The 17,171-nt window shown below is 47.7% G+C and overlaps 1 protein-coding gene across 3 annotated transcripts in view; it reads right to left on the reverse strand.

The window, feature by feature from the left end:
• Positions 1 to 1,621: 1,621 nt before the first annotated feature.
• The window catches only part of ZNF395 (zinc finger protein 395), a 44,652-nt gene continuing 29,102 nt past the window's right edge, over positions 1,622 to 17,171 (reverse strand). For all 3 annotated transcript variants that reach the window (XM_047855912.1, XM_047855910.1, XM_047855911.1), the window contains 8 exons: positions 15,434 to 15,639; positions 13,382 to 13,491; positions 9,500 to 9,735; positions 8,935 to 9,035; positions 7,921 to 8,197; positions 6,508 to 6,600; positions 5,525 to 5,628; positions 1,622 to 5,224 (listed from right to left, as the gene is read on the reverse strand). In XM_047855912.1, coding sequence (XP_047711868.1) covers positions 5,113 to 5,224; positions 5,525 to 5,628; positions 6,508 to 6,600; positions 7,921 to 8,197; positions 8,935 to 9,035; positions 9,500 to 9,735; positions 13,382 to 13,491; positions 15,434 to 15,639 — 1,239 coding nt within the window. In that variant the 3' untranslated portion in view covers positions 1,622 to 5,112. The remainder of the gene's footprint in view (positions 5,225 to 5,524; positions 5,629 to 6,507; positions 6,601 to 7,920; positions 8,198 to 8,934; positions 9,036 to 9,499; positions 9,736 to 13,381; positions 13,492 to 15,433; positions 15,640 to 17,171) is intronic.

Genomic DNA, 17,171 nt, shown 5'->3' on the forward strand with positions numbered 1-17,171 from the left:
CACACCATCAGTGCTGCCTCTCTTGGGAAGGAGAAGCAAAAAGCACATGGCTCTGCTTTATATAAAGCACGACGGGCAAGAACACGGAGCATAAACACTCCGATTGCACTGCATCTCTAGCAAGTGCATGAATGGATGAGCGGGGAGGGGAGAGGCAGGGTGCTCAGAACCTCCGGGTGCCTGTCAACATCACCGTTGGGGCGGGTTGCAGGTGGAGACACAGAATCCACCCCCAGTTTCTGACTCAGAAGGAATTTGCATTTTTAACAAGTTCCAAGTGATGCAGATCTTGCTGTTTTGAGACCACTGGATTAAGACATGAGGAAAAGGGCAGAGCCTAGATGAACTCACTGATGTCATGTTTATCTCCAATTTAACACGAAACATGTCAAGGTGTAACTGTCAGGCGAAGAAACATATGGTGCACCCAGACAGGGCAACTGAGGAGACTCAAATGTCTAGAGTGTATACTGGGTGATGGGAAATCAGTCAGGAGGGTAAGGAGCTCTGCTGGGGAACTGGAGAGCCCTGCTGAGCTCTCAGTAGGGAACCTTAGCCATTCAGACACTGCAGGAAGGGCTAGGTGATGCAATCCCCCAGTTTCTCTGTCCTCCAGCCCTTCAAACCCCAGTCTGTCACCTGTGGGTCAAACCCAACTAGAAGCTGGAAAGTTAGGGAGTCTGTGCATGCAGCCATAAAGGTGAGCCTGGGAAGTACAAATTGAGAATATGTAGCCCAGAGTCACAAGTGATGTAGAGGAGCTTGGGCAAACGGCAGTGGAGCAATAGATTCTACTGGGACTTTTCTTGGGAGGCAGGGGACAAGGGAAAACGGGGCAAAAGAAGCCCTGTGCTCTACCACGAGGTATGGAAAATGGCCACCCCCATACCAGCTTTACATGCTGCTGGGCTTGAGTGATGTAATCCAGCCCCTGGGTCTAGGGGCACACCACTCTCACCATCAGGGCCTTTTAGGGGTCTCCAGATCCTGCTCCCAGAGACACCTATGGTCCCGGAAGCTAAAATTGCTTAAAGCAGCCCCAGTGCACAAGGATGGGAGTTTGCTCTCTGCTTCCCACATAGGCCAGCTTTTAATTAGCCATTTGGGCCATCACAGTACGTGGAATCAAAGAACTCGGGGAGTGTCCCGTATTGTTCCCTGAAGTCAGAACCCATCCCATAAGCAGAAAAGGATTTATTTTTTTCCCAAGTCATTTGCCAACTCCTCAACCAACTCAGGGATATAGCCAAGAACACGCTCCCCACTGTCAATACAAGCAGTATATAAAATGGTTCCTACCTGGATTACAATCTTAATGCCGATATTTCACAGTTTATGACCTGGGGTAAGTTATTTGACTTCTGTGCTTCCCTCTTCTCATCTGTAAAATGGGAATAGTAGTAGTAACTCTCTCATTGGATCATTTAGGTCAGCACTTGGTTATTCATGTATGCACTTGGCCTGGACCCTGGTCCCTATCGTTATTATAAGCTAATGAATGAATGAATGAATGAATGAATGTGTACGCTTTGCCCACATGCCACCATTTGTTTAACACCAAGAACAACAGTAATCTTATCCTTTGTAGGGGGAAGGGGTAGAGGGACAGGCACACATTAAATCAGACAATGTACCATTTTATTCCTTATAAAATATATTTCATATTGTTGCTGTAAAAACATTACATTTCACATTTTTTTAAAAAAATTTTTAACAGTAAAAATAATACTTGGAAGACAGCTGGGGGAAAAGGCGCCAATAAGACAAATTCACAGATGGGATTTATCTCCCTCTTCTCTCTCTCCTTTTTTCCTTTGTTTTTGTTTTTTTTTTTTTTTCTTTTCTTTTCTTTTTTTTTTCTTTCTTATTTTTTTTTTTTTTCTTTTTGGCCCCTGGTAAAGTCAGAACCTGGGAGGTCCAGAAAGTAACAGGACAGATTTCTTCAAACAAATCAGAGTTTCCACATCCAAATTAATAATGTCCTCCAAGGAGTCAAGCTATAGGCTTAGAATCACAATGTGGCTATCACTCAAAACGCTCTCTGAAATTACAAACCTGCTTTCACAGCCAGCTTAAGAACCACATATATCCAAGCAATTTTCCTCACTGGTCCATCCATTAGCTTTGCGCCTGTGATCTCACTTGACCACAGACATCATTCACCAGACTCCGCACTGAATGAGCATAGGTACAGATTTAGTATCATTAAGGCTATTCCAAGCAGGCACCACAGACTCCAAAGGTAAATTCCAAGAAATACTTTGAATAGGGTCAACATCCCTGGAATAAATGGGTTTCCCAACATCACTTCTTTCAAAAATCAGTCCTGTTAGTTTCAAATGCACTCCTGTGGCACCTGACCTATCAGATTCTGCTGCCCAGGTGGGCTGGGAAGCAGGGAGAGACACAAAGATGTAGAGAACAGGCAAAATTGCTGATCAGTTCACAAGCCACCCCCACCCTCCGAGAAGAACAAACGGGGCAACCCCAAGGACAGACCACATGTCAAGAACACAACAGCCACAAGATGGAGCGAGAGGGCAGAGGCTAGAGGAGGCCATCACCATGGAAAAGGAGAGAGGAGCAAATACAGATAGGGGAAAGCTGCACCAAAATAAAACATTAAAAAAAAAAAAGCCACCTCAGTTTTTAAACTGTTTCATCCATTTCTTGTCTCTCCTCTTCCTTTTCTGCCCTGTGTACCAAGGACATGAGAAGCCTACCTCACTTAGAGGAAGTCTTGCTGTCCAGTTATATCGACACGGTCCAAACTGAGGGGGAAAATGAAAACAGCTTTTCTGAAGACAAGACTCAACAAGAGCCTGATTAAGAGAGGGGAGGACGCTGCTGGGCAGAGTCCTCATGTCTCAGAAGCTCCCTCCCCTCACCAAGATCTGAAGATGAACGAGGGAAGTGAGCAGTCAGGACAATCCACAACCTGCCATCAGCTTTTAATTCTCAGGGCGGCAGAAGGGACAAGAAGAAGGACACTGGGCCACCTCTTGCTGGCCTGGTTTCTAGCTTTAGGGACAGATTCCACATTTTTTTTTACTAAGTTATAAAAATATACCCCATTTCCACCAAAGACACCTATGAATGAGTGTCTTTCCCTCCATCACCAAACCCGGGTCACTATCACCCTTCACAACACCATGCTTCTAAGGTTGGCGGGTTTTCTAATACTCTGTGTGTCACAGATTGACAAGCACCTGCACAAGTCCCACATGCAGTGGCCAAAGGATCCTCAGTAGGCCAGTATCTCCACCTGGGAGTAAGAGAGGATGGCCTGGTTACAGCCAGGGGACAGATGCTGCTGCCCAGCCCCAGGATAGGTGGTCTGGTGGGATTCTTGAGCCCCCGACCTCAGGGATATAAGTGCAGTACTGGGACCCCAGACAGCTGGGCACCGAGTGGCCATGCTCATGCCGGCCTGATGAACTCCCAAACAAGTCAGGCTTAAAAGAAAGGGGAGCCCCAAAACAAAACATGACCTCCCTTGAGGTCTCAGCTTGTCTGGTCCTAGTTAAGCACTGATCAGCAGGGCCCCAAGCTCCCCGTCCACATCTCCCTCATCAACAAGAATAGTTTTGCATATTTACTTCCCAAGCAATGCAATCCAGGCTGCTCTCAGTTCTTCAGGCCTCCAGAAACAAGGGCTAAAGCACTAGGAGCTGCTAACCCAACCCCTCCTCCAGAGAGTCCTTCAGAGTTAACTTTCCCCCTCCCACCTGCAGGCAAGAAATGGTGCTCAGCAGATACCTCTGAGAAGGTCACACCACATCAAACTGACCCTCCCATTTCAGGAACTGGACCAACACTGATAAAATTCCAGAGACCTCCTGCATTGATGGCAGAGTCCTGTCCTATCACATTCTCCCAGGCCCTCTGACCCAACCTAAAACTCGGGAACCTGCCAACTCGCGCTCCAATATGGGGGCAAGCTGCCACTTACCTTTCTCTCTCCTTTTTTTATTTTTCTCTCCATCCCCCACGCCAGCCCCAACTGCAGCCTTCGGAGGGAATGGGAAAATCCCAGGTAAAGCCAGAGACAAAGAGGAACCTGCACAGGGGTGGGGGTGGGGTCTCTCACCCAAATGAAAGGGAACTTGAATCAGATAAAAGGCTTCTGAATACACTGGGAAAAGAAAACAAAGTGTTTTAAAGGTGTCACCTCCATAACTGGAGGGAGGAACATCAAGAGGGAGTTTATTCACTCAGGTAACAGCAGAGGGCTTTCACGAACACTAAAACCCTCCAATGTTTCCTCAAGGAACAGAGGAAAGAATGATCAAGGTAGTGTTTAACCGCCACATTTCAAAAAGTGAATTCGTATAGCCTTTTGGCTCAGCTATTTGGGGACAGTCTTTAAAAACCTATTAGTCTGGGCTTTAAGAAGAAGCCATACAATACTTGTTGGGATGCAACCCAACTTCAGAGAGAACCCAGATTCAAACAGTTGTCATCAAGAAAGGGTTTTCCTTTTACTTCCATAGAAGCTGCTCGGTGAGGACAGGCTCTCCCTTCTCCTGGATTCGGGTGGAGAAGAGGGGCTGGCTGCACCTTAAAAAGTGCACAGATACCCCCACTATCCCCCCCACCAACCACAGCAGGTCCTGCTCTCGGAGTCATCAGCCAGAAACTTTTTTTTCTTTTTTTTTTTTTTTTTAAGAAAAGTAAATTCATCTTGCTCACAGTCCCTTCTGGAAGAGTTGAGAAAGCAAAGAATTCACCAACTCAGCAGGAAAACAGAATGAGCTGTTCCTTCTTTTGATACATGCAAACTAATCCCCTAGACAGAGACGTGGGAAAGAGAGGGTAATTAATTCTTTGGTCTCTGGTTCACTGCAGAATACCCTTGGTCAGTTTCGGCTCTCTCCTATTTTAGGGGTGCGGGGGGAGTATTTTCCTTTCTTCTTTTAAAAACTCAAATGTTCCCAAAAGGGAGGGGGGAAATGTTTTACGTATTAAACCTTAGCCAATAGAACCCAAACTCCCAATGTCCACTCTTTAACGTTTAGGTTTCTGCAGAGGGCATGGGACGCGTCTGTCTTTCGCGGTCTGGCTGCCGGTGGGGGCAGGGAGCAGGGAGGATGAGCCGGTGGCAGGGCGGGTTCAGTCCAGGAAGCGCTGGCAGGCCTTCTTCCAGCGGCAGGCCGTGCACCACTGGTCCCGGTGCTCGATGCCATACACTTTGCGGCACTTCTTAGCCTCCCCACGGGCTTTCCTGGCAAAAAAGAGTAAGGAGGATACAGACATGCAGTGGTGGCTGCAGACCTGGACAGTGGCCAGGCGAGAGGCTGAGCAAACCAGCAGAGGCTGGAAGGGCAAGAGCCAAGGGGCCAGAGGAGCAAAGGCCTCCGCCCCTGCATCTACCCTCCCCTGCATCCACCCCCACCTCCTCACCCCCAGCCACCCTGGGGGAACTAACCCAGGAGACTAGGGTTGGTGGACTCAGAACCCACACTTATAGTGGGGACAGTGAGGACAGAAGCCAGAAGGGAGGCCACGGAGCAAACTGTCTCACCTGGCGCTGCTCTGGGCCCGGGGTGGAGAAGTAACAATCAGGTGGGATTTCATTGCAGGTGGAGGCTGCTGGGGCTCGCTGAAGCTTAGTGACCTGCTCCGGACCTGGCCATGGGGAGAGAGAGAGGCCGTAAGCACAGGCCAAGGGCATGAGGGCAGAAGCAAAAGGAGAGACAACCATCCCACCGGAAAGTCAGCCACACCCGCCAAGCCCCTCTTTGTGGCAGGAGGGCAGGAGGCCTTCCCTGGTAAGATATTCCAGGCACAGGTGAGCAGGGGCCAGGTAGGGAGGAAAGGCTGCAGAGTGAGGGACAGGCCTTTAAACCACATTTTGGAAAGAGTGAGTGCCCTGAACAGGGGAGGCTCTTGACCTGGTCTCCTGGTGGGCTGCTCCCTGCAGGTTTAGATGGAGTTACCACATGTGGGACGAGGGAGGGACTGTGCTGCCTGAAAGCCACCTTCAGGCACCCAGGTTTGACAATGTGTGATGCCTTCCTGTAGGCAATATTTAAGACCACGACCACTATGGGTGGTTCAAAAGGACATCTGATTTATTTTAGCTCAGAGGCAAGCCACCTAAGGCCACGGTCCTCCCAGTGCCCCCACTAGTACCCATCTTCTTTCATGCTCCTCCCCTCATCCTCCCCACCTCCTCCATATTCTCTGCCCTCCTCTCTCTCCACACTGAAACCTTAACGAGCACCCACCCACACTCAGAGCTCAATAGGGCACTGACTGCAGACCCGCCTGGTGACTTCCTAGGCAGTAAATTTGCTTTATCTGGCTTCTCCTCTGCAGACACACTCCTTGCACCTCCTAGGAGGGCTGTGACACACTAGGGAGGGCAAGCAAGGGGGAGAGTGTATGGGGGCCTTCAGGAAGTTTGGGCACTGGAGGCAAGTGCGGGAGATGGCCTCCAGCACTGGTAACATGCGGAGGCTTACCCCCAGGGGGGCCCACGGGCTCAGAGATAGGCACACTCACCGGAGAGAGGGAGGAGGCCGTGGAGGGGGCAGCAGCCCAGCTAATACTGGTGTAGATGTGTGGCGACACAGGAATCTGGAAAGATGGCAGAGCCTGCCAGAGACGAGAGCAGGTCAGCCTGGAGCCCAGTCAGGCAGCTAGCAAGTCCGCCCATGTTCCCTGCAACTTCACGTTCCACCACAGAGCATGGGCCTCCAGGAGGAAAAGACGGGGGTGCACGCGAATACTCTGCTCCCGGCAGAGCGAGCCCAACTCTGATACCCTCCTTAGTCCCTGGCTCCAGTTGTTTGCTGGATCCCTTCTCTGAGAGCTGGTCTTCAGGCCAGCCCCATGACTGAATCATCACAGTCGATTAGCTTCTCAGCTGGCTCACCTACCAAGAACATGCTACAGGCAGTTCCCCGAAGCAGTCCAAAACCCTTCTGAGCACAGGTGGTGTTGCTGCACCAAGTATATGATGTCCCCAGGCAACCACTGGGAAGCAGCAACACTCTCCTGGAAGCCTGGATGCAGCCGCCCTCTATAGGTCCCAACTTGCAGGGTCATCCAGCTGCCCGAAGGGCCTCCTGAAGTTGGCCAAACATAAACTAACCAGGCAGCCACTCATTCTAATGAGAAGGAGAGCTGGCTCATTTTGTGAAGGCTGTCTGACTGAGAGCACTGCTTTTTAATTACTAACGTGTAAATCACCCTAGAGTCTGATAAAACCAAGCTGAAGGCATAAAAGGATTTTAAGGGAAAAAATGCCAGAAAGCAAACTGTGTGTTCAGAGTACCTATGTGGACCATCCTACATGTAACCCCCTCCATGACAACTTTCCCAGCTACGTGGGCATAACAGCGTGATTCTTCCTGTGCCCACAGCAATTTCTCATGCCTCTCGTAAGGTACTTTGACCACTCATTATACTCAATTAAACTTACATATTCATTTCTCTCTCCAGCTAAACCATGCATTTCACAAGGTTGGTTGGGGACTATGTCTTATTCTATTTAAAAAGTTTAGCCCAATGTTTGACACACGGTAGGTATTCAAAACAAAGGGTGCTGGATTGTTTGTTAATGTAACACAATTTTAGAGAAGTTACAGATTTACTCTGGGCAACCCAACTGCACTATTCCATCCACTTTTATAACCAGTGATGTAACGATTCCCCAGTCCAAATCCATCCACCTGGTTACTCAGGGATTCAGCCAGATTCTAGTGACTACTCATGACAGCCACTGATGCAGAACTCTGGAATTCCCACATTTGTTGAGTGTGAAGTCATTTTTCTTTCCCTCTTTATAGAAGCTAGAGATCAGCAATTTAGCCAAAGGGCTCAGCCTTCGGTCAGGCTGGCCAGTGACATGTCAGACACCAAACATCCTTTACGGCCACACGGCTGAGCTCCCAATGTGCCCCAGCCTCATACCTGGTATGCATGGTCGGCCTGAATGTGCCAGAAGGAGCCAGGAGCTGACTTGCTGAGAGCACCAGAGGGCAGATAAGACTCCAGGCCAGGGTGTTCTGGGCCTGAGGACTGGGTTTTGGGAGGAGGTGGTGGGAGGAGAGCAAGGGGCGGGCTGGTCATACTGGGGGTTGGGGCTGGGTCAGCTGTGGGGGCACCAGCGGCAGCTTCCTCCTTCATCTGCACCTCTGTGTAGTAGAAATCCTCCTCCCGCTTGAACTGGTCGGAGTCCACAGTGTCTCTGTGAGGGAAGGAGATGCAGTGAGGGTCAGGAACAAGTTGCCTCGGGAAATGCATGGCAGAAGAGGGAAGAGCACTTGCCCAGGCCCACCCAATAAGTCAGGGAAGGAGCCCGCGAGAACATCCAGAAGGCCCTGTCCTGGGACGCCAGAAGGTGTCATAGAGGATTACGTGCTTGAACACGGTTTTTCCTGGCACCTCAGGCTCCTCCTCTCATAGAACGTGTCTCTCTTCCTGCAACAGTCATCTGGCTCTGCCCCGGGTCCCCTCCGGTCCCCACCTACCTGTGGTCATGCTCTCTCCACAAGGGAGAGGGCTGGGGGGTCATCTTCCACCTCCCTGAGCAGCTCTGGCTCCGGGGAGTCAGAGCTAATGGAGCCCAGCTCCCTGAGGGGAAGCAGGTGCAGAACCCGCAATGAGGTGTCGTCAAATTACCCAATTTCTACCCAGAATTCAAACATCTTGCCCCCTACAGTGAGGCAGGAAGACACGTCCACAGGATGGGCGGCGCTCCTTCCCCATGAATGGCGTCATCATTCACCATGAGAAGAGGGTCTTCCCTTCCAAGCACAGATCTCTTTCCAACAGGCTATTTTGCCAGACACAGGGGTCGGGGATAGGCACCAGGTGGTATTCTCAGCAAATCGTTTTCTCAGAACCATTCTTGGCTGTGGGTGGCAGGCTGGAGGAACACCCGAGTGGGTCTCTAGGCAAAGATGCCCCGAACTTGATACCTACCCCAGGTGGAGGGCTTTGACATGTCGTTTGATGCCCACAATTGAGCGCAGAACTTTGCCACAGTTTGGCCACAGGCACTTGTACATCACCTTCACAGAGTTCTAGGAGAAAGGAAGATGGGAGCATCGGGATGTGCCCCTCCCCTCCCCGCTCCTCACCCTCATCCAGTGGAGACTTGAGCTGCCTTTAAACACAAGCCAACAAAAGGCTCTAGGGAAGGGATTCCCTGGGACCAGAGAAACTGACAGGCAGGGGCAGAGAGCCTGGTCCCAGGATTCGGTCCCACTGCCAACACCAGTGCTTCGTGCTGTGGGTAAGACCCTGTCAGAGGCCCTTACACACAGGCCCTATGTGAGAGCAGCAATGAGGGCAGGGCTCAGGGCAGAGGTGAAAAGGAACAAGCATAAAAGAGGAGGAGTGGGCTCCTGGGGATATCATGACGGAACAGAGGAACAAAGGAAAACTGAAATGGGATGGAGCCTGAGAACACCCAGGACCTGGGGGGCCCCCCATACCCTCCAAAGCCAGCCCCAAGCTGACGTCAGCCCCACACCACATCACATACCTTTCTTTTGCGTGGAGCTGGTTCATCCAACAGGAAAGCATCCGGATCGGTCTCAAATCCGTTATCAGTTTGGGGAGAACCAAAGGCATCCCCCAAATACTTGGGGCTGGCCTGGGGGTGGGGAGGTGAGGGCGTAGAAATGCCACTGCTTGCGCTCCAGTGCCCGCTGGTGGTGCTGCTGCCACTGTCCGACACATCACCGCTTTCCTTCCAAGGATCACAGGCCGCGCGGGAAACTGACCAGAGAGAAGACAGAGGGCGCTCACACACTATCCCCAGGCAGGGGACACCTCTGGCACACCTCTGTCTACACCAGATCCAGACCAACAGCCCCAGTCAGAGACCATGAAATTCTAGTTTGCAGTCTGGGTTCCTGAATCCAATTCCTGGCTCTGGCTCTGACTGGCTTTGCCGCTCCATGGGCGGTGGGGGGACCCTAAAACCTTTCATTTCTAAGCTCCAGTAAAGGATCCCTGCTCTGCACTACTGGCCATTTCCTACCACAGCCACGTGGGTAATCATTAACCGCCATACACACACTGTAACTTCGTTTTATGTGTTGTTAATAGAAAGATAACCTAATTAAAATGTATTTCTCACTTTATATGTTAAAAAGAAAACAGGGAGAAGACTGGGGTGTGGGGAGGGAGAGCCCCTCCTCCTGCATCTAGGCCTGAAAGGGTTGATGAGAACTTGCACCACAAGCCTGCTGGATCTCATGTGGGATCCTTCCTCCAGCAGCAGAGTCAGATGGCAAGGCCAACTTAAGGGCTTCTGGGCCAGGCTTTCTTGAAAAATGCCTTTCAAGAATTTAAACACAGGAAGGCCCTCAAAACCTGCACATGAAAAAACAGTTGCACCAGCTCTTATGGCTACAAGAGGTGTGACATTTACTAGACTAGCTACAGCCTGGGTGACTCCTGCTTTTATCCACAAGCAACACATCTGGAGAAGGAAAGACGAACTCCTGAGAGTTCGTTATCTTTCTATTAATAATACATAAAACAAAGTTGCAGTGTGTGTCTGTCGGTTAATGATTACCCACGTGGCTGTGGTAAGAAATGGCCAGTAGTGTAGAGCAGGGATCCTTTTACCAGAGCTCAGAAATGAGAGGTTTTAGGGTTCCCCCTGCCCCACCATGGAGTGGCAAAGCCAGTTCAAACTAATCATGAGTTGACGGGGAGGCCCTTCCATCCAACACAGCCCCGAACCCACTCCCCTGCTCCCAGTGGTGTGTCTAGACAGGAAGAAGACCACAGGGAGACAGGTGCAATTTTCAGTTTATAAACTGCCTGTCTTGGGCGCCTGAGTGGTTCAGTTGGTTAAGCACAAGACTTCGGCTCAGGTCATGATCTCATGAGTTCAAGCCCTGCATGGGGGTCGCTGCTGTCAGAGCAGAGCCCACTTGGGATCCTCTGTCCCCCTCTCTCTCTGCCCCAAAAATAAATAAACATTTAAAACAAACAAACAAACAACTGCCTGTTGCTGCTTTAGATCCAACCTAGACTCTCCATGACTAGGCCATAAATCCAGATTAATTTATAGTACAGGAGAATGTGAAATTTTGAGACACAGAAATAGCAAGAGAAGGGGGTAGCGGGGAACTGTGACATGTGTCATATGATGGCCATGTCCCCTAAAGTCCCACCTGCTGGCATGGGTAGCCATTCCAAACAGCTGCCCTACCCTGGATTCTAAGGTCAACTACTACATCCCTTGGTCAGGATAAAAACCGTAATGCTTTTCTCTCATCTTGCTCGATTCCCAAGCTCAATTAGCCTGCTTCTAGGCTAATCTAGACATTTGAAATTCCCAGCATTCCGTGTTTCCAACGCAGGCTCTCCTCCAAATGAAGAGAATGGGATGGAGGAACTCTTCCCTCCCTAAGTATCACTGTCAAGTCTCAAAGCTATGACTTCTTGAAAACCCAGTTTGAAGCGACCCATGTCTTGAAAACATGCACATGTAGGGCTTAAAACAGGATAACCCTTCAGGGAAGAACTCAGAAGCCACCAATGGGCCAACAGGTCCAAGGCCCACACATGTATATCAGGGAGAGACAGGCCAGGGAATAGAATGCTGCATCTAGTGTGACCAGGCCTCTGGAGAAAAAGGGCAGGTCAAATGGCAGGTTCACCCTATAGTACAACAGGCTTCCACACAGGAACTGCCCAAATGGCTCAAACACTGGAACTGGCAAATTGACATACAATAGGAGAAAAACAAAAAACAAAAGAAAAATGTAGTATCATACATTAATCTCTATGTTATAAGATAAACATAAATGACTCTACCTTAGATCATAAGATCTTCTAGGGCAAGGGTAACAGATTTTCTATACCATGAAAACAAAGCGCTCCTCTGCAAATGCACAGCTATGAGAGTTTACAGTGAATTTCTCAGAAATGTGTAGAAGTCCCTCTGTTCCACACACATACACACACACACACACACACACACACACACACACACACACACACAGCCATCCCAACAGTACAGAGAACAAAGAGAATACGTGGTTTCTGTGCAAATAGTACCCGTGATTATTACAGCAAGGCATAGACCTCACCTGGCAAAATACTTCAATATAATTAGCTGCCAAGGAACCTTATTTTTCCACTGACTTCAACCATAAGATCAGAAATATATTGTAATGGAAAAAAAATCTTTAATAGACCATTAAAAATGTCTGTCAAACTGGGACTTAAGATATCAGGATCACGGCATATTATCAGTTAGATGTGTCTAATGTTGGTGCTGGGGTGTGTGTGTGAACGTGTACTTATGTATGATACACACACAAGACGCACACGACCTGATGGGAATTGGAGTCAATGATTTTCTTTGCCTTTATGACACTTTCCTGATCTTCCTCCTGGATCTCCGAAACTTGTGGAATTTCCTAAAAAACTTAAAGTTGGCTCCTTTCCTTTCCTCCCCATTTTGCCTGTGCAGCTCCCAGGCACTAACAGAGCAGGTGTGCAATGCTCAGCTTCACACATAGGTGCCGTCTGGCAGGCTCTGGGTGAAGGAAGTGAGCCTGCTTTACCACACCTTTCAATTTACCTTCTATCTAGGGAAATTCCTTATGAGGGATACTTGCAAAGGCCACTTTCCTCCTGACAAGTGTTCACAGCTAACTCATATTTTCCTGTAAGCTTTTAAGTAGCCTACAATTCAGTTAGATGTCACCAATGAAGAAAAGTTATTCCCTGGGAGTAAGTTAGGCCAGCCCTATAATGAAGTTCAAAAACAACTTCAGGTTCACTATCAGTCTGGTCAAACTACTAACATAAGGCAACCCTTCTTCCTCCCATATTACTGATCATATATATTTTAGGGGTCGCACCAGAAGGATTTTCTTTTAATTCAGGAATTTTCTGTGAAGTCATACTATTGCTCTGTGTTAAGCAATTGGATTTGTTAGACTTCAGCTCATTTATTCCAGGTCCTTGGCCTGTAGGCCCGCACTAATTTACAAGGCTGAATTAGGCACTTGGAATGGGGGCATGAATCTTCTGAGGCCACTAGGGGACCATTTAGTAAGTTTCTCTGTGAACTAAATATTCCTCTACTGGCCTTGTTCAGGCCCCCACCAAAGTGCCTCACTCACTTACTCCCATAGAAGAACTTACTCGAGTGGCCAGTGTGGCTCAGCCTCATGCTCAATCATCTTCACAATGCACCAGGAAACTCCTCCCCAGCTGAGGAAACTGAAGAAAAAGAATGGAAGCATCTAACTCAATGCCACTCAGCCAGTCTGAGATGCAAGTGAGAAGAGACTCCGGAAATCCTACTGCCAGGCAATTGGCTGGTCTAAGCAGAGGCAGTTAGTGGTGGGCCTGTGCCACACCCAGTACCCACCAGGGACCCCTTCCTCACCAGAGAAGTTGGCCTCAGCCCCAGGAGGGCTCTGCACGACTGGACTGCAGGACAGGGACGTCAGCACCATGGCCGCCATCATCTCATCCATTTCCACTGCATCCGACTTCCTGGATTGAAGTGGGTAAATGCCAAAGGTTACTTCCTGACACAGCGGGTAGCATGATCGGCTTGCACTTCTGGACTGTCCCTTCTATACCCCCATTCCACTCAGCCAGTGTGCGTGCTAACTAAAGCATGAAAGTCTCTCTCCTCATTCTTCATGAAAAATACCCAATCTGAATTGCATTTCTAGTATCAGTCAACTCCAATGCAAGCAGGTCGGTCCCCATGCCATTGCTGACACCTGGAGGCAGCGCCACTGTCCCCGAAATTCACTTTGTAACTCTAACTGTGGCTTAAAATTGAGAATTTTACTTGGGGGAAAGGAAGAAGAGCAAAAGCAATAAAATCAACCACAGGGATAAAAGACGCCTGCTGGAATTCGAAGGCACTAAAATTACCCTCCTTTCCTCATCTTCTATTGAAATTTAAGAAAGGTGCAATTACACTAACCAGTTCTTTTCCCTTCCCCTTAAGAAAAATGATGAGGTGTTCTGATAGCTCCTGAACGTAGTACACAAGCCAATGAGCAAGTAAACCAGAAACACTAAATCTCCTGGGGTAAATCTCAATGCTTAGAAACCAGAGGTCTATAAAATTTTACATGTAATTTTTTTAAATCCATATGTTAAAAAATCCATATGGACTTTTAAAAATCCATACAAACATTATGTGGAAATAAACTTAGAGCTGTCTATAAGTTACGGCCAATGTATGAAAAGTTATTCTGAAGTAAATTTCTAGGTGGCTCATCTATTTCAAAGGACTATATTAATTCTTTCTTTACAGTTCAGATCCACTGAAATCTGGGACCATGTTTGAGGCAGCTAAACCAAGACTAGTAATATAGTAAACATATTAGCATCCCCTTTTTGTGTGTGATCTTTGAATTTTTATTTCCATAGAATAACAAAACAATTTCTTTGCCAGCGTTCTACTGAATTCACAAACAAATACTATTGCTCTGGTCTGGTCTGAAGACACTGGATATGCTGTCAACAAGGGTAGTACTCACAGACAGACACAGAAATAATGGAATGGGGCTTGACTACTTGTACACCCTGAACATACGGCAATCCCCACTGGCCAATTTTCCTTCTTAGTCTTACAAGACCAATGGAATATATAATATAGAAATTAGGAGATGAGAATATATATATATATGAGAATATATATGAGATGAGAATATATATATATATGAATTACATTCATTCTTGGGGGAAAATTGTATCATAAAATTCTAGAGCAAAATAGGCATTCTTCACTCATCAGCGGTTTTGAAGATCTAAGCCAGGGGTCAGCAATCTATGGGCTGTGGGACAAACGTGCTCTGCTGCTTATTTTTATACAGCTCATAAGCTAAGAGTGGCACAATTGTTATATGGTCCTAAAAATAAAAGAATTCTCTCTTGATATGTGACACAAGAAAATTAGATAAAATTATAATCTGAGTGTCCATAGGTAACATTTTATTGGAGCACGGCCATGCCCTTTGTATACTGTCTGTGGCTGTTTTCACACTGCCACAGCAGAGCTAAGTAGTTGGGACAAAGACTGGTTGGGCCACACACTACATGATTCACTATCTGGCCCACTCAGAACAAGTTGGCTGACTCCTGATCTAAGCCATTTTTCCCGTCTTTCATCATGAAAAACTACTAATTTTAATTTAAGAATGAAGGGGCAAAAATAGCCCTTAGCCATGCCAAAGATATACCACTCATAATAGAGTTACAGGGAAGAAAAGACGCCATTCTGGGTTTGTTTGTTTGTTTGTTTGTTTGTTTGTTTGAAAGGATGCCCCCTCTCTGTATCCCATTTGTCCAGTATCTTGACAACTAGACAGCTAGGACTTTCACATTCCTTTCCCATCACAAGACATCCCACAACCCCGTACCTCACCACCCACATGACTTCCAGAGCCCAGAGCCCAAGCGCTCCCACACAAACCTCTTTGGGACATCAATGTTCCTGGAGACAGGCCTATAGGCTGGTGCCTGGGGAATGGGGCCCTGCAGCTCAGCCAGCCACACCTCCTCCGCTTTACAGCAGATTTGTAACTTCTGATCCAAAAGCCAGACAGTCACCTTGTCCTCTGCCCAACTATGTTGCTCCACTAGTCCTGTGCACTCTTGACCCCCGTACCACACATAAACCTGAGGGGGGAAAAAAAGAGCAACCAGTGGTCAGTACTTGGTAGTTCTTATGCCATATGCCCCCAGTTGTGAGAGCCAGGATCCACCTGCCACAAACTAGTTCCATGACTCATTTTTTTAATTTTTTTAACTTTTTAAATTCATTTTTGAGACAGAGAGAGATAGAGCACAAGTAATGGAGGGGCAGAAAGAGAGGGAGATACAGAATCTGAAGCAGGTTCTAGACTCTGAGCTGTCAGCACAGAGACGGACATGGGACTCAAACCCATGAACCATGATATCATGACCTGAGCTGAAGTTGGATGCTTAACCAACTGAGCCACCCAAGTGCCCCTATCTCTGACTCATTTTTAATTCAAGTACATGTTCCCAGCTCAAGTACCTGCTCCCACCTGGGCACCCAAATTAGCCACAGTGGATCAGTTCTTCCCAAAACAGATCCGTATAAACTCTCTAGATGGAGAGAGCAAACATGCCATTTTCTGGAATTATTTTCTGATCATGGAATCCATGTACAATTACAGTTAGCTTGTTATCATCTTGAAATAGACTGTGATAACCATGTTTTCTGTTAGCTTCATGGTAACCAGAAAGAAAAAAACCTCTAGTAGATACGCAAAAAATAAAAGAGAAGGGAATCGAACTATATGACTACAAAAAAATCAACAATTCATAAAAAAAAGGCAGCAAGAGGAAGAAAGGAACTACAAAACAGTCAGAAAACAATTAACAAAATCGAAGTCCTTACCTATCAATAATTACTTTAAATGTAAATGGATTAAATTCTCTAACCAAATGAATTTGGAATCTGTATCCAACCTCCTGATGTCTTACTCCGTCTTGCCTTTGAAGTCCTTTATATCTGCTGCCTATATATATTTCCAACTATTACCTTGAATTGATCACACTCTGAATTTTTCCCTTCAGAGAATTCTAAGTCTACCTGAGGACTAGATAGTAGGGGTGGAGAGGTAGGCTGACTTCTCTCAAGGGGTGCCTAGCAGTTGGCAAGTCAACTTATATCATGGGAAGAGAGGCCTGGACAACAGAAGCCTCAGCAAGGAGATAGAAGGTAGAGTCTCTATTTATGGGCCTTTGAGAAGGCAATGCATTTGGACCTGGTTATAATATCAGGTACAGGTGATGACTGAGCCCTGCCACAAGGGGAGGGAACACTAGAAAAGGAAATCCAAATGTCATCCTGACTTAACAACACCTTTGCCTCTTGAAAATGTCTAAAGGTGATTCAAAGATGAAATATTATCTGTCTCTCATGAGCCTGAGATTCTTGTTTTATCAAGCTGGAAACTGAGGCAGAGGCAGACGAGAAACTGAGCTCTTACCATGCTTTGAGCTGAGGTTTTGAGTAGGCCTAAGTCCAGAATAACAGACACCAGACAGCACTGTCATGGAGGAGCCCTGGGTCTGCTAACGATGGCTCGTTCTCTAGAGAAGCCTGCTGCCCAAGGGCTCACAGGGATACAAGTAAAAGGTCTGTGTACAAACTGGTGCCCAGAGAGTTTGTGGCCTGT

Source organism: Prionailurus viverrinus, chromosome B1, assembly GCF_022837055.1.
Source record: "Prionailurus viverrinus isolate Anna chromosome B1, UM_Priviv_1.0, whole genome shotgun sequence".
Lineage (NCBI taxonomy): Eukaryota > Metazoa > Chordata > Mammalia > Carnivora > Felidae > Prionailurus > Prionailurus viverrinus.